A 23772-nucleotide genomic window follows, 5' to 3' on the forward strand; every position below is an offset into this window, starting at 1 on the left:
TGGCTTTGATGTTCAAGTCAAATTTCTCACACAGATGCTCAATTTTGCGATCAACGGACTGTGAATGTTCCATTAAGCAATCATGCATTTCTAAAACTTTGGCAAACATGAGTGATGTAATGTCCATAGTCTTCTGTGATTGTTTTTCTTGTTGGCAAGAAACAGAATCAATGACAGTGTCCTCAGGGTTTCGGCTCTTTTGCTTCTTCAAAACCTCTTTCTGGAGGACGTCAGGGTGGACAGATCCTGTTATAAATCCGTATAGATAAAACACATCTGAAGCATATTTCTCTGTTATGCTTTTTCTTGAGTTTTCCCTTTGTACCCTCTTCATAAGAAATCCAATGGGCACATTTTGACACCTCTCCTTGGCTATATCATAAAGACTGTATCTCACCTCGTTCAGCTTGTCTTCATCCCCTGTATATAACTCGACCAATTCACTTTCGAATGAAATCCTGTCAAGTTGTCCAAGCTTCTGGTGTATCTCACGGAATATGTCATTGTCTATATCCTCCACTGGTTGTGTGTAATAACGAGTGTCTCCCTCGTCACTCTCGGAGCCGCTCATTGTGTTGTAGTGAGGTCTATTGTTTATCAATCAGTCCAGGGTCTGCGGCTTGGCTGGCTGGACAGGCTTGGGTACAACTATCCCTCCTTGGCTCAGCATTTTGAACTTAGAACTCACATTTTGAAACTTTGCAACAAGTTACCATGCAAGATATGCATTGTTTTTCATTTTACATACCATAATTCTGTTCAGCGCTTCAGGGGCATCATTTTAATGCATCTTGGAGCTTGTTGATAGAAGTATTAGAAGCAGAGAACTAGGTATTTTGCGAGAGCAGATTTTCACCAACCTTGCAGATTGACGCATGTACGTTTGTGGTGAGGTGCTCTAGCTCACTGAGATACCATGCCGCGGTTCAACATGAATACCCCACTCAGACACAATATACTGACCAGAGCCGACCAGTCCTTGTTTTAGCCCCTTAATGCCGAGCGCCAGACAGGGTAACAACAAGTACTACCTTTTAACGTCTTTTGGTATGACGCGGCCGGGGAGCCCGGACCTTCCGCTCTCCGGGCGGATGCTCTACCACGGGGCAAAATAGCAGAAGACATCATATCTAATTCGTACGAAACATACAAAAATTTGGATTCAGAAATTACATACGTATCTACTGAGTTTTTACATGTTCATTTAATAATGGCAGATACTGTATTCTTCCACGTATTAATGTTCCTTATCTTCGCACACAGGGACAGGTATCTTCATCAGCCCGACTGTTGTACTGGAGGGTGTGGGGTCCTCAGTGGGCTTATCTCTCCTTGTGTGGACGCTGTGTGGAGTTGTGACCTACTGTGCTGCCATGTGCTACGCTGAATATGGTACACTTTGCATTGAAACATGCAGAACTGTCATGCGAAACGTCATTTACAAAACGTGTATGAACTCAAATACTCATACAATGCAGTGCAGGGACATTTTAAAAGTAGATTCACATATTTCATTTTAATACAATTCTGCTCTTGAAAGCATATTTAGCATAAAAATATTATGTGGTTGCCATAAGGCGAATAAATTGTTAGACTGAAGGTCGAATTACGCATACGTATTTATTTGGTTTCCATTGCTTCCGTATGTGTTTTAAGGTGGACATATAAAGGTGAAACGATACAGATCTTCGATATTGTTATGGTTACCATATTTGAACAATCTTTCTGATTTTGGAATTTTGTAGCGTTTGCCGGTATCAATATTAAGACTTGTTTGAGCACGAGTAAAATCGGTAGAAAATGTACACAAATTTAAGTATTTCTGACGGTGTTATAGTGCTATTCCACTGACAAATACATTGGCATATGGATATCCCACTCAAACACAGCTCATTGAGCTGACCATAACGGGTTTTATCAGCTTTATGCCGAGGCAAGGTAACATCAAATACCATCTTTTAACGTCTTTTGGTACGACGTGGTGATGGATAAAATCCCCGACCTTCCGCTGTCATTTCCGATTTCGACGTTGGTTATTAAGTATTTAGCAACATTTCGGTCAACTGTTACACCAAATCCTTCCAGTGTCTTCACGTTTATCAGTTATTAAGGGGCATGTGCATGCAAATTTGGTTCATGCTTTTAACATTAAAATTATGAAGAATGCTGACTGTTCCAGGCACGCGTGTTAAGAAATCCGGTGGCACCTACACCTACATCCGAGAGGCGTTTGGAGATCTGGCGGGATTTGTGTTCCTATGGACTCAACTGGTTCTGGTGCGTCCTCTGTCTGTGGTCTTGGCGTCCTTGGCATCTGCAGAGTACATCATGAGGCCACTCTTCCAGGCCTGTCCTGACATGGCACCAACAACATCCAAAGTCATGCTCGGCTTTGTCATACTTGGTACATATGTCTTTTGTTTACAGGAAACAGTACCAATATTTAATCAGTACATTATCATATAAATTCAAACGTTACAGTTCAGGCACCAAAGAAATATTTTGTTTGACCCAAATTCGAATTTGCCAAAATAACGTTCGTAACAATTTGGATGATATGAGTTGGCTACGTTGTTGAAGAGGCAATTAACTCAATCGATCACGTGTTTTGTGACAGATATTTTTTACAAAGTGTCTTTTGATCAAAACTGCATATGTCGTAGATAGGCAGTTACTTTAACACACATAACCACGCACGTCTTAATCCTAGAGGCTTCTTTATGCAGTCCAAAATGCAGGTGTTGATACATATATTGCATCTACAATACCGTGTACCCTTCTGGGGCTCTTTATAGTCCAATGTAAATCGATTCATAGACCCTGCAAATACCAATGTGCGCTAATGTTAAAGGGTTCTTTGTGATGGCCAACATGTACAGTGTACGACTGGGTGCCCGGCTGCAGACCATTGCAACTGTTTGCAAGGTGTTTGCCCTTCTCAGTATCATCGTAGGAGGGCTGCTACATTTATGTCAAGGTCAGTGTTTTCTGATACACGTCAGCTAAATAAAGCTATATCACGTTTGTCCTGTAAATAGATTAATATTCCACACGATCTCCATTTACTACAAGTGTGAGACGCTGTAACACCCCCCCCCCCCCCCCCCCCCCACCCCCCACCCCCCCCCACCCACCCCAAAAAAAAAAAAAGAAAAAAAGAAAAAAGAAAAAAAGAAGCTAGGCCACAACCTTATTCGCAACTACCTTGACCCTGAAGGTTTAACTTTAGATACGTTTGATTTACAGGAACGAAATATGTTCTATGTTAGCGCAATGATGAGAATACAGCAACTCCCTCCTAAATACAGGAGTAGATCTGACAATTCAAGTACAAGCCACTAATTGAAAATGTATGTTTGAAAAGATTACACTTTTAACAGGTCACACAGAAAACTTCAGCGATCCGTTCAGGACCACCACCTTAAAACCCGGCAACGTTGCTATGGCAATCTATGCTGGATTGTATGCATATGGCGGCTGGTAAGCTGTTTGTAGTGTTATTTAGAAATTAATTTCACGTTCGTTATACTTCAACCGCTCATTATACCGTTACTAGTGTCCCTAAAAAATAGAGATGAGAGAAATCGAGAGAACAATGATCATACTTATCCAATCCTTACGTCGAGCCTACAAGACAATTTTTGCTCTTAGACTTGAAAGTAATATTCAGTATCATGTCAGTTTTCTCAAGTGACCAAGCTTTATCTCTTGAATGCAAAAGATGAATAAACACGATCTCTGTTGGGACCGGCCCATGAAGATCCGGAGTAGAATAGGTATTTAGCAACCCCTGCTTGCTGTAAATATCGACTATGCATGTAGTGAGAGGCAACTAGCTTGTCGTAAGAGGCGACTAACGGGATCGGGTGGTCAGGTTCGCTGACTTGGTTGATCCACGTCATCGATCCCAGTTGCGTGGATCGATGCTCATGATATCAGTCACTGGATTGTCTGGTCAAGACTCGATTATTTACAGACCGCCGTCATACAGCAGGAATATTGCTGAGTGCGGCGTTAAACAACGAACCAACCAAACAATCTGTTGGCACCTTCCTTTCACATCAGGATACTGAGGTTCACGGTATTTTATCTTGAACATATGTATACTGATGTTTTGTATATTCAGTATCTACATAATGCAGTGTCGCTTTACCTTGGTAAACCTGAAAGATAAGGAAGTTTCAAAGTATTGTATCGTGAACATCTACATGCATGAGGTGTCACTGAATAGTATCTTGATAATGAGGTTTCAATGTGTGGTATCTTTAACATCCAGATAATAAGGTGTGACTGGATTGTATCTTAAAGAACCATATAATTTTATCATTGAGTAACAGTGGTTAAGAAAGGACTGCTAGTGATTCTCTTATGCCATACAGATAATAAAAAAATAATCCTTGTCACATGTTTGAATGAACAATCCTTTTACGTCATACACAGGGACAACGTTAATATGGCGGTAGAAGAAGTCATGAATCCTCACAGGTAACCAAAGCATGACCCACAACTCATTTTAAGTAACTATTAGATGGAATACTGTTTTTATTTAACATGTCCAACAGTGATGACATTCTTTCAGCGCTGCAGATACCTTATATCCCATAATTTAAAGACTGTAATACTGGCGCTGGAACACTTACGAAATTAGAGCCCTGGTGAATGATTGATACATTAATACTGACATAAACAGTTTCAAATGACTACCAATATCCTAGTTCTTTACAATCGGGTATTTCAGATAATTTCCGTCTCATTTGATAGAACGATCCCTATATGCATTCTTGGTGGCCTTGCCATACCGACCTTGGCCTACATTCTAGGAAACGTTGCCTACCACGCAGTTCTCACCAATGACGAGATCCTTTCTGGTATTGCTGTTGCTGTTGTAAGTAAACAAAACATTCATACAAATATGTTGTAAAATCTTTGAGCAGGCTTCACTTTCCGTTTGTCACTTTTAACAGAAATGTGTTTCTGAACGCCACACTGTCATTGCAGACCTTCGGAGAAAGAAAACTCGGATTATTCAAGTGGATCATTTTACCTTGTGTGGCGATATCGGCAGGAGGGATTGCAAATGCTGTTATATTCACGTCATCCAGGTAATATTGCTCATTGACGTTAATGCAAAATATAGCTTTTAACACAGATTTCTTATGATTATTACAATGGTATTATCGCTTTATTATACAACTTTAAGATAAGATATGGCGTCACAGTCATATATAGAAAAGTGCCAAATAGTAAGCTCCCTGGTGTCCTTCAAACTTGAAATATATTCTAATGTGTTGTCTGCACTAAATGTATTGCAACACATTCTTTGAATATTGTGGTAACCGCAGCTTTGTATTAATCTTTCCTATGCTTATTTCATATAATTATGTAAATACGCCTACCGACAATGACTGTTGTACTTTTCTAAAAATATTAGCTTCCGCGGTGATGCAACCGTCAAATCGGCTGTTTCAATCAATCATAGGGGGGTTATTTTGATTTGATAGCTTTGATTGACCAATCAAAATAGAGTATTTTCCAAATTCCTAGAATTTACGTTATCATTAACCTGTACAACCGACCCTCGCATTTATAACCATGAAATAATAATGTAATTAGTGTGTTTTACTTTTAACAAAGTTTTCTTTGGGACCTAATGTAAATAATGTGAACTTCGACTTTCAGTTTGTCATCCAAACATTAGATTTCTGTCAATGGCAGGTTTAATACTTACCCCACACTCAGACAACAAGTTCAAAATCACATAGTAGAACCATTGATAACAACAAGTAAAATTACCAACACATTTAACAGGAATTAGTATTGGGTATCGGTGTTTTCAGGTTAAACTTCGTTGGGGGACGTGACGGACTTTTCCCTCGATTTCTGGGTATGGTCAACGTTCAGAGAAGGACTCCGCAGCCATCCATCATTACTCTGGTATGACAGCTTTCACCTGGGGAAGGTCCGAACATATTTAATACAGATATTCAATAATCCAGCATGACAAAAACGTCTGATTTAGCTGCTCATTTCTTAAGACGTCAGTCACTGGCAGTTCAGTGACCATCAGGCGTTCAAATTCCAGACAAGATTCCACCGGACAAAATGTAACGTCATGTAAAGACATATCAATTAAAATGAGTTCTCTTAGTTTGACAATACACAAATTGTGATTAAGCAGTTTTTTCTACCTACTTTTTGTTCAGCCTGTGTGAAGGTGAGGGGAAATGGGCCCTTTTGACGCGTTGAAAATTATCTCACTCATTTAGCAACGTGCATGAATGTGTGTACGTGTGTGTGTGTTCTTCGAAAACGCTCTGTCCACCACACGAAGGAGGGCGTCTATTTGTGCAAAAAACTATCAAATTATATTGCAGAACAATTCTAGTTTGTTGTGATTTTTGTCATTAAAAGGCAGTATGTGTTGAATGTGTGCCTATGAGGTCTGTCCTCATGTAATCCATCTTCCATTTTCCTTTGTCATTTAATATTTCACAGTTTCTGGTTGCCGTCCTGGTTATGTGCCTTGGAGATGTAAGGAGTGTCATCGGAGCATACTCTTTCTTCAAAGCAGGAGGGGAATTCTTGGGCGTACTGGGAATGTTCAGAATTAGACGCAAACATCCAGCTACCAAACAAACATACAAGGTACGTCCCTGTGTATCTGCAGCACATAACGTTCTCTCATGTATATCAATTCCATTTCTAAATGAAATCAACGATTGAATATTGTACCTCAATGCATGTGCACTGTGAATGTATGAATCCATAAAGTTGTTCTTCTTCATAAGGTACACTGGTTGTTCCCGGTCATCTATGTTGTATTTTTCCTGGCTCTGTCCATCACGGCCGTCGTGTACGATCCTAGAACATACCTGGTCCCCTTCCTCATCATGCTTCTGGGTGTCCCTCTGTACTATATGTCTAGAAGTCGCTGGTGGCAAAGTGGACATCTCGCCACGTTTAATAGTAGGTTTTTGCGTCCATACCTCAAAAACTAAGATAATCTTTGTCACAAACCCTACCACACAATGACTGATTAGAAGAATAAATTGAGCCAACCACTCAGTGATACCTTGGAAATGGAATTTGGTATCTGTAACATATAAAAAATGACAACATTGCCAGAAATACAAATATTAAAATAAAACTATATGTGTCTGTAGTATGAGGTGTACTTACTGTTTCAGAATGACCCGAACCTCAGAATGTCTAATAGATGTCAATTTCTGTGTTGCAGGATGGATAATTATGATATGTCATCGCCTTTTGTTATGTGAACATGCCTCTCAGGAAGCAGGCTGACATCCTTGTGGACGTGTTCTCTATTTGCATGTGAGTGTGTTTACTGACAGCATTCGTGACATCAAGCTCATGTTACATGTATGAAGAGAAAATGGCAATATCCATTTGGAAGAAAACCTTCACACAAACAGTACCCCGTGATGAAGGATTTGTATACGTCCAACTGATCGTGTGTAATAGTTAATCAGTACTGAAGGATCGTTTTCGGTTTATGTCATAAAAACGTAAATTTAATCGGGGTTCATACTTATAGTCGACGTGTGTTGTAGTTTCTTATTAATAATGCACTTTTATGTTGTATATTCTCAGATCGTGTCTAGTCAATTGAAATGTACTGTAATGACCTGAATTGATTATTCAAAATATAAACGTCACTATTTGAGGGCGTGTATCATCTGTACGAGAGTTGATCGATCTTCTGAACATTGCCTAGTGTGAGCGAAAGTGGGCAAGTGGTCAAAAACGCCAGGCGAGCAAGCACCAGGTGGTAAGACCGTATCCGGCTAGTGATCAGGTTGTTATTCAGCCTTGGCACCAACAATGTTTACAGGTCACTACCCCTTGTGTATGGTACATACACCTTGTGCATTCAAACGAAACCACTCGTCCGATGGTAGATGACCAGATTGTGGAAACACGAATACGCACATACAACCGAAAACACAAGTGTCAAAACCTGTAGTGTCACCCTAGGCTAGTGGCTTAGTTCAAATATACCTCTGTTCACCAAGCAGGGAATGGGTACCTGATATGTGAGTTGGATTAAAAACCTTCTTGCGCACCCAGGCAGCTTGGGTTGTACACTCACCAGGGAGTTGAGAATGTACCTGGAATGCAAACGGATCCACTCGTCGGGGAACAAAAGGAAACCGCATTTGAGCAGATACTAGTACCTGGATACCCGCGGTATATAAATCATGCTACTACTACTAATAATAATATACTGAACCGCAAAATAAACGTCATCCCAAGGAACATTGCATGAAAAGTTGTCATTTTAATATCTGGGTAACATTTGTCAAAGTTTCTAAAATTTAAGATTGAAATGCACATGCGTTTCCAAAGTTCTTGCCCTATAAAAATCCACCCAGATCGGATAACGTTCATTCGTTATTGAATTGCTACCACATGCCAAGATTGACAAGAAATCAGCGACACCAAGCCCGTGGACGATTGCAAGCTGGACAAACCTCCCGGCATGTAGACATTGCATTTCAAGTCCACGAAAGGACCATGTACAGGCTCCAGCAACGGTACCAGATCACCAACACTACAGATGACCGACCACGCAGTGGGAGACCAGGGGTCAACACCCGACGTCAGGATCGTCAGATTGTGCGCATCTCCAAGATCATCTTGTTACGGAAACTGCTCGACAGACCATTGGAACACACCGGAGACACATCAGTGCGGACAACGTGCGTCGACGATTGACAAGCAGACACCTCCACTGTCACAGGCCACACCGAGGACCCATTCTGACACCACGTTATCGCCGGGACCGTCTTCAATGGGCAACACAGCACCAGCAGTGGAGAGAGTCCTCTTCTAAGACGAGAGCCGTTACTGTATCTCAACAGCAGATGGCAGACGGAGTCTGGTGACGCCGTGGGGAACGTTATTCGGATGCTTGTGTTGTTGAGAGAGACTCGTGGGGAAGAGGCAATGGTGTCACGGCAGCTCGGTACATTGATCAAGTCTTGAGACCACACGCCATACCTCATTTGGCACGTCGCCGCCATCACGAGTTTTTAGCATGATAATGCCCGTGCCCACACTGCGAAAAGCAAAAGTCTCAGCAAAAAGAGACTTCCTCCAGCGGAATGGCGTCAGAGACATGCAGTGGCCGATTTATATCCCATTGAACACCTGTGGGACGAGACGGCTGAATGACGTCCGACCCAGGCCGACAACTACGGCTGAACTGCATCACTCGTTCCTCAGAATGTGGGCTCAACCACCTCATACATTCCATGTATCGACGTTGCACAGCAGTCATCAATGCACATGGCGGACTCACGAGATACTCACTTGTGATGCCATTTTCTCAGAGACTAGTATTGTGTCTTACATTAAGAACATTTGACACTTTCATCCTTGATGATCAGTTTTGCCAAGTTTAATCTTTTTAATATGTCTCAAAGTATGTTTACAGTAAGACAAATATGATTTGAACATTTATATAAACTGACGGCCAATAGAAACGTTACCATCGATATTTCTAGGATAAAATATGACCAACACAATTTGAAGCAGCAATAACAATTGTATTGTAGAAATTCATCATTCAGAACAGAAAAATGCGAATTTACTAATTCAACAACAAAGTCCTTGACCTCCAACAGTGACATTTCTTGACAAGGGGTCATTCCTCCAGTATTCGATCAACAACATTGGTTACAACTTTTAGGTGGCGACGGCCCAGACCGTTCAATACGGGATATGATCTCCATGAGCGGCAATACATCTTCGAATGCGGCGTCGAACTGAGTAGACAAGCGTCTTAACATTGACTGCAGGTATCCGATTCCATTCCTCACGTAGGGAAACGATCAACGCTTGTCTCGTGAAGGGAGGATGTTGACGTTTCCGAAGACGACGTCCCAGCTTGTCCCAGAGATGTTTTATGGGTGACAGATCTGGTGATCGAGCTGGCCACGGTAGGACAGTCACGTTGTTGGCGTTGAGGAAGTCTCTAGTAATACGGGCTTTATGGGTAGTGGCGTTATCTTGTTTGAACACCGTCCGTTGTTGACGCTGAATGAAAGGAAGAACCACTGGCCGTAAGATATTGTCAATGTAGCATTGTGCTGTCAGATTGCCTTCGATGATGAAAAATTCCGTCTTCTCGTCCCCGCAAATGCCGCCCCAGACTATCACACTTCCGCCCCGTAAGGTTCCACCTCCTGGACACAATAAGGAGCCGTACGTTCACCACGTCGTCGATAAACTCGCGTCCACCCATCAGGTTTGAAGAGTTGGAACCTGCTCTCGTCACTAAACAGCACTCGCCGCCATTCCCTTTTGTTGCCATCGCTGAGTTTGCCTGCACCATGTCAATCTGGCACGTCGATGTTGACGGGTCAAGGTCATATGCCCTTGAAAGGGCAATAAGCCCGGAGACCATAATGTCGTAGTCGTCTGGTCACTGTTTGTCTGCTGAACGGATGTCCTAAGCTGTTGGCAGCTGATGATGTCACAGTAAGAAATCTTTTCTTTAGGTGAAGAACCCGTAAACAGCGGTCATCCTGCGGGGTCGTGACCTTTGGTCTGCCACTCCGTGCTCTGTCTGCGGTTCTGCCAGTCTGTCGGAGACGTGCGACCAGTCTGGTAATGGTCTTGGAGCAGTTCATGTTAATGGCAACCGCTCTCTGTGTCGCTCCCATCTGCAGCATACCTATGGCTCTCTCCCTCTGGACAGCGGTCAATCTTCTCATGTTCGTAAGTGTTAATCATCGCAACCAATGATAGGGAACAGATCCGTGCGTAATTTATACCCGCAAATTGCACGATAATTTGGGAAAGAATGTTTTAAAAAATTGCTGACAAACACCAATATCTCCCAAAGTCCGTAAAGCACGTGCAAAGAACGACAGAGAACATGAAGGCTGTATTCGTGAGATGTGTTCTTTACTGTTTTTGAACAGGTTGGCATCTTTGTTTCAAAGTGGCAAATCAGTAAATGTTGATAACGTTTCTTTTGGCCCTCGGTTTATATATAATGTGACGTTTCTTTTGCGGTTCAGTATACTGATTAAAAATATTGACCTTAAGACATGAGGATTTTGACAAAAACAATCCCCTGTCTCCATTGATATACTTTTGTTGGAGGGATTGTATCCCAGTTTCGCAGCAGTTCTCTTGGTTGTCCAAACGTTCTCCAGAGATGCTATGACGTCATCGTTCGACTCGAAAAGGGTTCCAGCTGGGGCCTTCTTTATATTTGGGAACAATTGGAAGTAGGACGGCGTCAGATCAGGAGAATAAAGTGTTTGTTGAAGGAGTTCAAAGCCACACTCGTGAACTGTAGCCATGACCATGCATACATGTTCTTAGCTTCCCACTTCTCTTAACTTCCATCCCGTAATTGCCTCACAATTGCAGCATAATATGTTCCTTTTATTGCCTGGTCTTTTGGAATATGCAATGTGACACGATGACACCTTCGGCATCCCAGTACACGCTTAACCTTTCCAGATGACAATACTGGTAACGTCGAATGATTCCACTATTTGTTTTGATTGTTGATTGGAATCAAACTACAAGCGTTGAACATAGATGTCATCCATATCGTCAAATCGTCACCAAAGAAATTCTGGATCAGCTTCAAACAGGGCTAAATTATCATGAGACATTTTGTGCCTGGTGCATTGTTTATCAGTTGTCATAGGTTTTGGAACCAAACGAGCTGATACCTTCTTCATTGCCATGGTGTCTGTGATAATGGAATGTACTCTCTCCTGTGATTTGCCGTCGGAACTAGCAATGTGACGCTCAGTCATTCGACAATCGGTTCCACCATTTCGTGAATTCTCTAAATCATTTCCTGATGTCACAGCACTTTCAGAACGGTGTCGTCTTCAAGGCTCACCCCAGCCATGTTTAAAACTATTTACGGTGGGAATGGAAGTGACATTCTTCCCTAGTATTTTGCGCACGTCTTCATGAATAGCGTTTTGTGATAATGCTTTTTTCTGCAGCTACACGCGGATTGATTACTTCCTTGCTCAGATTTGGCGTTATACGCATGGGACATTTCGCAGATGATTTACAGCATGTATGCGATTGACACAACGCACCTGCTGCAACCCATATTTCTTATTAAGTAACGCAATGTCTCATTAAATAACGCAACGGTTGTTGGGATAGGGCATGGCTTACATGGCTGAACGTACCGAAAACGGATATTCCTTTAAAAATAACAAACAAATACGAAAACAAATGTCAAACTGCAACTTAATACCTTGCCAGCTCAAACAACTTACATGTTTCTTTATAGGAGGTGACTGATTGGTATATAAAGATAATTGGTCTGATATTGCTTACAATTTAAAAGATTTGTGCAATGTTATCATGTGGTCGACCATGTTCTGTTATGGTAAACAGTTCGCTTGTCACAACACTCGGACCTGTCTATTCTTTTGTTATCAAGGTTTATATCAACATCGATGGCGCATTATGCATGTATGGTATTTAAGAAATAAACGACTCGTGGACCTTGCCGATTACAACCTGTGTCTAGTGGAATTGTGATGACTGGTTTGGACTGTTAATGGTGTGTAAGTTTAAATATTGCTAAGATGGTTATTATTAACACCTACCTCCTGGGAGATCCACACTGGCCAATTGACACAAACTTGCTCCAATGAGCCATTGTAATGTATCAGGCCTAACGCAGACATAGAATAGAATTGCATTAAATCCCCACTCATATTAATGTCCATTTTATTAGAACGAACACAAAAGCAATTCCCAGGTATCAAACTGTTAACATTAATGTTGAACAAAGAGTAAGTATGACATGTTGCAGGATTATCTCCTTTTATCAACAGATGTTGGAAGTACATAACAAATCAAACATACCTTGAACTAGGTTGCAAGTTGATGTAGGCTTAACAACCGATTTTACTTGAAGCAGAGTTGACAGTGTCAAAGTCACAACTTTTGGTTCCTGAAGTATTTCATTGTAGAAAGCGGATACCTTGAATACGCCAACATTTAACTATGAGAATCACGTTTTCGTCTAGTCGAAGAGTTTTCCTCCAAGACAGGACTCGACTCATGTGACAGGCTGCACATTGAACATCCTATTTGAATGTACTACATGTGCTATGTTATGTGTATATACAGACCTAATACAACGATTTATGTTTTAAAAATAACTTTATGTTTATATTCAAGGGAAGCGAAAGTGAGTTCTATACCACTTATCCTTTGGATATGACCCATTGACGTCATATGGTGTGTTTTTGTGAGGGTGGGCTAGAATCCACTACACACGACTATGGAGAGGAGTGTTGGGGTCATACAGAAAGAATGATAAATCAGTCACACTAGATAAATACGTAAATGTCCTTTTATATATATATATATATATATATTATAATTGGTTCAAATAACGAATAAAGCCATTTACAGGTACACAAATACAAACAATACGTGTCTCACCAGGTAATTGTTTTACTATACCTCCTTAAATGTGGAAAATTCCCCCATGTGTTTCTTTTAATGGAATGAAATCGCAGATGTCGCTTGCAAGTAGAAATTAAACAAATGGGCGAAATATACTGAACTATATGCCCACAATGGTGATTGAGTACATTAATCACTTGACACTCTTTTGATAGGACGATTTACATTTCATGCAATATGATACTCAAACTTCTGAACATTTAATCGCAATACACACCTGACTGCATTCGGCAGAGTGCATAACAATAGTGCTCAAGATCAGTAGCTCACATCCATTTCTAAATAACGAGATGTGATGTTTGTTGTTTAACGCCGTACTCAGCAATAGTCCAGCTATATGACGGCGGTCTGTAAATAATCGAGTCTAGACCAGGCAGTCCAGTGATTGACATCATGAGCATCGATCCACGCAATTGGGATACAATGACATGCATCAACCAAGTCAGCGAGCCTGATCACCCGATCCCGTTAGTCGCCTCTTACGACAAGCATAGTCGCCTTTTACGACAAGCATGGGTTGCTGAAGACCTGTAATTCTACCCCGCATCTTCACGGGTCCTAAATAAAGAGAAATACTAAACATGAGTTGAGCATTGTCTCCCTGTGTGCAGTGGGTCGCTCCTATGCGTTGAATATGTTTTTTGGTTCAGTTGTTCTCTTATTACAATGTACGTTCTACAAGTGTTCATAAGCCTTGTTCTTAATCACGTCATAGTCACCGTTCGCCTTTGCCTCGACATCAAGTGCAGCATAGTCGTTTATGTAGATATTGCGACCACCATCCTGCTCAGATAACGATGTGTAGTTGTCTGACGACTGTGTAGTGTCCTTGTCCACTGGCTCTTGTGTTTCCTTACTTTTAACCGCATCCTTCTGAGAAGAGTTTATCCACTGCAACCTGCGAAATATAATGTATAACGGTGTCGGTCTATGGGAGGCGATATACAGAAAGAACGGTGTACACCATAATTAATAAAAAGTATCATGTCGGTGGTGTTTTGCAAGCTCTACTTACCTCCCGTGTCTCACCAGACCCACGTGCATTCCAACTACAAGAATCAGCATGAAACATATTCCAGCAGCTAAGCCGATTATACCAGCTGTTGTAGGAGTGATTGCCGAATCCATCTGTAATTCTTTAAAACAAGAGAAATAGTATAATACACTGTTTAGGTTGGATGAGGTTAGGTAACAAATTGAGTTTAATATTATACCAACTACATCGCAACTGGCATGCACATGTGTGTGTATGCTTGTACTTGTCCGCACTAATGCCAGTCCGGACATTAAAACTGCCCCCACTTGTTGCAAAAAGAACATATTTCTTAAACGTTTTGTTTTACTTAAAAGCAGCAGAATCGCTGCACTTGTACACAGCAGACGTAATTCAAAATGAACACATCGTTGTTTGTTTCAACAAATTAAGAAAATGCTATCGTGTGATTTCTGGCCCATCACTGGATTGTCTGGTCTGTATACAGGTCGCCGTCGCATGTCAGGAGCACTGCTGTGCGGTGTCATGCAACAGTCACTTTTATGCAACTTGTGTGAGTGGTGGGCCCTACTGGTACTGATTTTCACTAATTTTCAGTATTCCGTTAATAGAATTTTCACTGCTTTATTGCCTTTTACGTCTGTCTAGTCGGAGAATTGAGGCTGGTTATTTTCTGGCGGTGACGTTATATATTATAGAGGTAGTCTACTGAAATAACACGCCCAAGTGTAAGATTGATATCCCACACAGACACAGTATACTGACTCCGAAACGATCACTCCTTGACTTTTCCTCAACATCACGGGGGTAAGAGCAAGTACCATGTTTTAGCATATTTTGGTAGGCTGTGGCCGGGCTGATCGAACCACCGACCTTCCACTCTCCTGGCAGACGCATTATCCACTACACTACGGAGGCGATGACTACACAGAGAATGAAAACCTTCTTCTCGGTGCAATTACAGTATGTAGGTTCTTCACGTACATGCACCACTTATGTACTTTCAATTTCAAGTTGATGTTGATGTCCGATTCTCCTGACACCCATCACTTCAGGCACTCATCGGCAGGACAGTGTGACTATGGATAGGTGGTTTACACCGACACTGACTGTACGAATCTAAATGTGTGACTCTGTCTTGGGATATAAACCACAAATGGCTAATTCTAAATGAGTGAGCGATGATTATGAAAGATAAACACTAAAATTATTCATTTTACATATGTCTATGGATGGAACCTCCCATGGTAGCATTCTATAATTAGTGTATGAATGCCACTTTTGCACAAACATAACCGACTTTCTTGTGAAACCAACAGTATTCACTGATACATTATTTTAGAACACGTTTGGAAACTGTATCGACGAGCGCACATGAATTAAAGTCTTGTCAGCATGTTTCTGTGAGATAAGGATGATGATTAAATACTCTATGTGCTAGTGTCTCGTCTTGTCATCTGTGATATGTGTCTGAATGTATAATGACTCATCAGTGTGAAAAACACCGACTCTGACTACGATGATGCTGGGTAATTATTATATGTGCCTCTTTCTTATCTCAAGAAAATCTTTGTTTAATTTGGTGAGCATATAGTGGTGTGGTGGCTCTCAAAGTTTTCTCAGGAGTAAGTGTTTGTATGAACATGAAACTTTAGGATACTGTAAAGCACCATAAAAAATTGCTTTCGTTCATTTAGGGATTGACTGGATTTTTTCGGTTCATTGAGTTATGAATCGAAAAACCGATGTGCAAACCGTACGAATCCGCGTAGCTGATATTCATACCTCAATGAACCGACTCAAAGATTAACCACAAGCCTTAATACAGTCAAAGGAGGACTTTTCTTGTATTGACAGAAAGTACTTGAGACAAGAGGATCCATGTGGATTCTCAAAATTAAAAAGCATTTGCTTGAGTTTTTGCAATCTCTGAAAAGAGCCAGGTTAAATTCTGTCAAATAAATGAATTTTCAACTTGTACACCACTATCCTACATGACAAACATAAACAAAAACTTCATTCCTTGATCCATGAGTGAGTGAGTGAGTGAATATTGCTTAACGCCGCATCAGCAATTTTGCAGCTATTCGCGGCGAGAAATGTCTTTTGTGTAATCATATATCAACCAATATAATAAAAGTGATGTTGAAAATCACTAAAATCTCAGTCATGTATCACATTCATAGGTTAAAGACTGACTGTTCAGGTAAAAATCTATATTTTATCATCGAGTTTGATTTCCTTTAAATACGCTAAAATCAAGTGATTAGAAACTGTGGTAAAAAGTTCGGATAAGGTATGAACATTATCATAAAAACGTTGTCTGACAAGTGCAAAATCAACACATTCCAGCAGAATGTCCTTCATAGTAAGAGGGCTATGGCAAGGTATACAACAAGGTGGATCTTCACCCTTCAATAAAAATGAATGTGTATAAAAACTGTGGCCAATGCGGCACCGCTGTAAAACAACTTCATCATGACGATATAAACCGGAATGTGCGTGACCTCCAATCAATGGTTTGATAGCATGAAGTTTGTTCATAGTCTTTGTATTCCAACTTTTTTGCCAATGATCATTCACCTATTGTCTGATGGAAGGTTTTAGATCAGAATAGGGGAAGTTTGAGTTTGAAGTTGGTTTATTAAGAGCGGCTTTTGCCGAAGAATCTGCTTTACAGTTGCCACTGATGCCAACATGACTGGGCAGCCAACAAAAAAATATATCTTTTCCAGCTACGGATAAATTGAGATGACACCTTAAAATTTCAGCTAAAAATGGATGATCCACTTTTCGATTTTTGATTGTCTGTAAACAGGACAAACTATAAGATAATATAAGAAAACTGCTTTTAGAAGACTCTTCCATATATTGCAAAGCTAATACTATAGCCTGAGCTTCTGCCGTAAATATCGAACTTCCGTCAGTTATACGTATAGACACTGTATAATTGTTAGCAACAGCTGCAGCAGACACCTTTTCATCATCTTTTGAACCATCAGTGTAAATACTGGTATAAGAGGAATATCGGTTCTTCAGTTCATGAAATTCTTGTTGATAAAATAATTGATTAGTGTCAGACTTCTTGAGGTTCGCTAATTCTAAATTAACATCAGGTTGTATCGATTGCCAAGGAGACAATTCTGAGATTTTGTATTCGGCAATGGCAGAGAGATTTAAATGGGCATCCATGATATGGGATTGCATGCGAATGCCAAGTGGTGGGATTGTGTTTGGATTTCTGATATATAAAAGCTGATATTCTGTTCAATGGTACTCGGGTTATCACTTGATCCATGTGACGTTTGTTACTAAACGTGGTGACCATAGATAAAGGTACATATCTTTCGTCAGAGGTTCAGGACAATTTGTCAAAACTCAAAGCAAAATGTGAAATGTTGGACTTCCTCATTGGTGACATTCTTGTGAGACGTTTTGAGATGTAGGCTTCCCCTTGGGTACGAGTTGTGCTCCTCTTCTTGCTGATGTTTTTGTTTTTGCACGTAAATAGGAATATCTACTCGGACTGGCAAAGTCAAAACAAGGTCTGTTGGCCACTACATTTAACTTTAGCGTCGGGTATATCGACGATCTGACATCGTGCATTATCATATAAAATTGGCAGGTTTCTCGGAAGGATCAAGCCAATTGATGAAATACGATATCTGTTAGGGGGATATGCGGATAGAGTTTCAAATATTAAAGGTCAAGCAGCGACTACTTTCAATGTTCACAAACAAACATGGCGTCGCCCTTGTCATTCGGCGATTTAGACAGAATTATCCATCGGGAATCATTATCATAAGAATAGTCTAAAAATACTGAAACTCAGTCTCATTTTACAAGTTTTGGCAAATTTGGAGATATATATTGCGAAACAATTTAGCGAGGACACTAGCCTTGCTTCCATGCTTGTAGACCATTGCGGCTTTGAACTTTTTCCTCCAATTAAAACAATTTGATTTGGCTGAAATATGTCTGAATTGGTTCTATGTTTCGTGTTGTTGCTGCCTAATACGGAATATTTTACATCCTCAAACACACTCGCGTGGTAACGTCTACATAACCATCAAATATCCAATTCCATTCCACTTATCTACCCACCTGAACAAGAAAGGGGAACAGAGCATGGGTTTGTGACGGATGTTACTGGTGGTGAAGGATACGCGCAACTTTTCGCGACACTTGATATCATCACTATTTTAATAGTATATAAAAAATAAATGCTAATGATATAGTCTGAATTGTATAATTGATTCTTCTTTAGGCAGAGTGAGTGAGTGAGTGAGTTGGGTTTAACACCGCTTTTAACAGTATTCCAGTCATATCAAGGCGTGTCAGCTTAATGTGGGAGGAAAGCCCGAAGTGATGCAGGTCTCGAACGTTTACCACTTCGGTGAAACCCACGAGCACGGGTATGGTGCTGACAAAACTGGAAAAATAATCGGGGCGAACCGGGATTCGAACCCACAGAGATTTCTTATAATATATAAAATAGTTCACCCGTAGGTGCCCCTAAATACTTCACGCAGAAATATATTATAGTTTAAAATATTCATCATGCGTTTTGACACGTTGAATCCTTTCCATGAACAAAAAGTAGCATTTTGTGGGTAAAAATCTCACAATCTAACACCATGCACTTCCTATTGGGGAGAGTATATTAGGTGCAGTTCCTTAACGTAAATAAACTTTATCCAGTTCGGCAGGATCTCGCAAGTGTCACAGTATCATAACTCTAGTTGAACTTTTCATTTTTTTGTTTCCCAAACCTCGTTAAGTTATCGTTAAGTGAAGCCTGTTGGTAATGCAATCGCATTTAGTCCAGCAGAGTCCAGAGTACGATTCCGTGTATATCGTGAGCATGTGTATATGAAGCACTATCTAATAGTGATTATATCAAGTATTCGCAAAAGGGTGAACGTATCCTGCCAAACCGGCGGCATCCGTCACAAATAAATGCAAGGGCAAGTAAATTGTTAGCCTGAAGATACAATAGAACATAGTACAAACCAGGGACATTATTTTTTACACTGATGCTTCACACTTAACATTTTCCTCCACAGCCAACCACAAAAACTCTTGAAAGCTTCCCGTGGGCCTTGATTCTTGTTACCCTAGTCAAACAACTTTTTAGCAATAGTCGTATGACGCTATTTGAAATGTTTGTAAACTGTGACGTGATGTGTTGACTATTATCTTAAATACAGTCTGTACCCTAATATCCAGTCGCACATCCACCTACACATTGTCCTCGTATGACGTCACAATTGGAGTCCATCTTGCAGTGATGAACCCCACAGCGTTGGCCACATTTGGATCCATAATGCCCAAATGTGCATGCTAGAAAATTAAACTGGCATATCTTAATCTTAATCACGATTATCAACCAGCTTGCAATTGCAGAACATACAAGACTCATCACCATAGTTTCCAAAAATGCCTAAAGATGCCAACACTTTGACTTAGGCTTATTTAACATTAAACGCACCTACCTCTCTGAATGCATTACAATACAATGTGATTCAGCAAATCAGATCGCAGCTATCTAACTGCAATGTTGCACAGTTTGTTAGCAATTCAAATATAGCACAGGAAGCATAGTTAATCAAATCAAAAGGGCATGTCATTATCACTTGCTTGAAACAAATGCTTGAAACAGCAGGTCTTCCCATGCTTATTGAATCACTACTTATATCCAGTAAACTGAATAAGAAGGTAAATATATTTTCAGTATAATATCATCCTTACCCAAATTCAGAAGGACCTGTCTCCTGTAGCAGGACAAAGACACATTGCTTCGTTATATGCATTAGAAACTAGGACACCGGAGATATCGAGATCACAAGCCTTTTGAATTCGTCAGCCACGATGCATGCCCCTATTCTGTAACACAACGTTTCTGGTATCTGAGACGGAAAGCTGTCATTCCGAGTTTGAATCGAACGATCTGCGCCTCTACTTGAAACAAACCAACACTAAAATGAATTATTTTCCAAAAACATAAACTTTCAAAGTACGTGTATCAAAATCATAATTTTTAGATTTGGTTTGAGTGTAGACGTAAGAGTGGGTTCCGACTTTATGTAAGCTATTGTGTCTGAATGTGTGAATGTTATGTAAGTTGGGGTGAAAGGCTTTGTCGTGTGTGCTGAGTGATTGAGTTGGGTATAAACGAGACTTTGACCTTTTTACCAGTGCATATATTTGAGAAATCTGACACAGGCTAGACGGTTTGGGTGACGTTTTCCCAAACTAATGGCGTGAGTAATACCCCATCTTGTTTCAGGTTATGATTTTGATGTATCAGTCTTTTGTACTTTATTGGCATGTAGCCTATTTTGATTCTGTGCCACATTGTATGTATGGATTACGTGGGTTTTAAAGTTAATGTGTGTATGATATGAGTACAAGTGAGGTGAAATGAAGTGAGTTGGTGCTATTATTTGTTAATAATCAGTTAATTAGTTTTGGATAAGACCTTTAGTTTAGTTTACACACTGATCAATAATTCATGTCTAACGTTGTTGTAACTCCCTGTTGTGACAACGTGCTAAAGCTATTTGCTTACCTGAACAAGAAAACGCAATCAGGGTAAACTGCAACTCATTATGTGTATACTTACTCCACACCTCTTCTTCAGCAAAGTCTAACATAGCACCACGTCCATCATTATCAGTCTCTGTGTAGACAGTCAGGTAGCGCTCTGTTCCAGGACAGGTCACATCCGGTATGTCCGGGATGTCTGTACCGTCAGGACGTCCAGTAACTCCCTGACACAGATGTCCTTCTTTAGGGTCCGATGAGTTCGTAACAGAAGTGTAGATTTGGACGCCGTTACGTCGTGTCTTGTCTGACATTTTTTGCACACGAATTACATGTGCACAATTATGTACATAGAATCTCACCATTACATGGAAATAGCTAGTCAATGTGGTCTTTAATTCTTTTCCATGACGTTTAATTGTGATAATTAACCTTTCCCCTCGATGTTGCCTACGTGCCAAGGTGTTTCATATTCCATTAACAATGACAGTCCAAATCATCGAACCATCTGCTATGAAGCGTGTAACCCGGTTATGACTCTGCATACAACTAACAAGTACCCCGCCACGCCCATGAGGCTGTTTATTCGAGAGATATGCACAGCCGCAATGATATTACACACTGAATCCCTCTTGGTGTCCCATATCACCAATATGTACAAGCAAACAAGCCAAAAGAAGCAGGGACGAAAGGGTGCTGTTGCGACTTTCAGAAGGCATGATGACTGGTGAGTGAATGTCAAAAACATGATGAACCACGTCATATGGTTACCTCACTTGCATACCACAGGTGACCGATATAGCTGAGAACAAAATCGGTAAACAAATATCTGCCATGGATTAATATTTTTCAAAATATCTTACCAATGTACAAAATTATTATGTTTCATTCATTTAAAAGATATTCGAGCTGACAGTGTACCATTCCGATTAGCCTTTAAAAAATATGGACAGACGTGTCTGCTCATTTTAAATAATACATTGAATATTTCACAACATAGAGTTGCGAAGTTATATTTTAGAGATGTGTGGAGAATTACACAAGTCACTGAAAACTGATGCAATATTCTTTCCCTCTGAAGCCAATCATTTCAACAAGCAAGAGTGATCTTACTCCCCCGGTAATATACCGGTTGTGAGAACATTTGGCACCAACTGCGCTGTATTCAAAGGGGGATATGCCGTGAAGCATTCTTATCATCAGATCGAAAAAAACATAATTTATAGATTCAATTTAGTCAGACAAACCGATGAAGGCCACGGTAGATAATTGATCATCACAACTGAGAACTTTTGCTCAATTTGCAGTTCTGGAATATGTAAACCCTTGATCTGCGTGATCCCTGGTATAGTTGTGTGAGATCAGTTATACTTTCCTATCATACACACGTGTGTGTTTGTAACATGTGTCAATGTACATGTTTTCAAATTATCTGCAGGATTTGCAAAATATATTCAAGTAGTTAGTTCTTTCTGGGCAACTCTGAATGGTACCTTGCTTGGCCATTAAATTTACCTGGTATTCTTTGTGCAGCAGAATGACATTAGCACGGACAAGAATATAGGTCCCCATACCAGCAACCTATACTTGTAAGAGGCAACTAAATTGATTTGTCGTCAGGCTCGGTTAGTGTCATAGAACCTAGGACTGGAGTATTGCTGAGTGCTGCATTAAACAACAAAAACATGACCAGATGTGATAAAAGGTTGTGCAATGTGACAGAAATCGGAATGTACAAGCTAAAATTTAAATGAGGAAATATCAATTTATTCATTAAATCCTTAGCTTGACTTAACATAACAGCTTGACTTAATAAGTCAGGGAAGGGAAATCATCGCCTATAGAATCAACACCCTTACTGGCACAGAGGAGTGATTATAAAACCTGATGACATTCACTGCCCAGTTAAGTATGCTATTTTGCAAAAATTATTTCGCAATTTTAGTAATAAGTAAATAAGTGTGTCTAATCTGAATGCCTTGTGCAAATTACCTTTAAGCATGAAATTACCTATCCTTCATTTTAGGTATGACATCAACGTGCATCAGATATTTGACAACCAATATGGCTGTTTAATTACGTTTCAAACGATATAATCCTGGTGTTCTAAAAAAAACTCAGCTCATGCTATGTTGCAAACAGCACAAATGAGACTAATTCTGTTGAAATGACTGTGACAATGACTTCAACAGAGCACCGAAAATTCCACTCTGATCTCAGATAAGAATGAAAACATAAGTATATAAACAATGTACATATGACACACTTCACCACACATGAGAGCTCCGTTTGAGAACTCTGAAATATGCCCAGAGTGCATTTTGTAAACATGAAATGTTTAATTAAGGATTAAGCTGCATGAAAGGCAAAGGTAATGAAAGCTTCATAACTGGAAGCATATATGGACACCCCACAATAAGAATATATAAATAGCCTCCATCTTAACAAACAATACAACAATAAACTAAGTGTTTTGTTGGTTAGTCATAATAAAGATGTCACCAATCTATTTTATTCGTTACTTCTTTGTCATCATTGTCCTAATTGGTGTTTCATGCTGGTCAGACTAGTGACAAAGGTTACACTGGAGACCTTGTTGAAGATGTTTCCACCATCAGTTTGCTATTGTACTTGTCTGTACTGTTCTTATCAACTCACTAAAGCATGTTTTGACTTTTACACTTTCCGTCTTGGTGGTATATGTCTACAGCGTCCTGTGCAGTTTAACATAAAAGTGT

At 40.2% G+C, this 23772-nt stretch overlaps 1 protein-coding gene across 1 annotated transcript; it reads left to right on the forward strand.

Moving 5' to 3' along the window:
• The first annotated feature begins 875 nt into the window (after positions 1–875).
• LOC124113985 (large neutral amino acids transporter small subunit 1-like) lies at positions 876–8165 on the forward strand. Its single transcript, XM_048399410.1, has 12 exons — positions 876–888; positions 1264–1392; positions 2180–2404; positions 2852–2977; positions 3381–3480; positions 4441–4485; positions 4762–4885; positions 4999–5102; positions 5838–5934; positions 6496–6645; positions 6789–6966; positions 7238–8165. The coding sequence occupies exons 1-12, from the start codon at positions 876–878 to the stop codon at positions 7300–7302; spliced, it is 1356 nt and encodes a 451-aa protein (XP_048255367.1). The 3' UTR covers positions 7303–8165.
• The last annotated feature ends 15607 nt before the right edge of the window (positions 8166–23772 follow it).

Source organism: Haliotis rufescens, unplaced genomic scaffold, assembly GCF_023055435.1.
Source record: "Haliotis rufescens isolate VD_foot unplaced genomic scaffold, xgHalRufe1.0.p SCAF_2, whole genome shotgun sequence".
Lineage (NCBI taxonomy): Eukaryota > Metazoa > Mollusca > Gastropoda > Lepetellida > Haliotidae > Haliotis > Haliotis rufescens.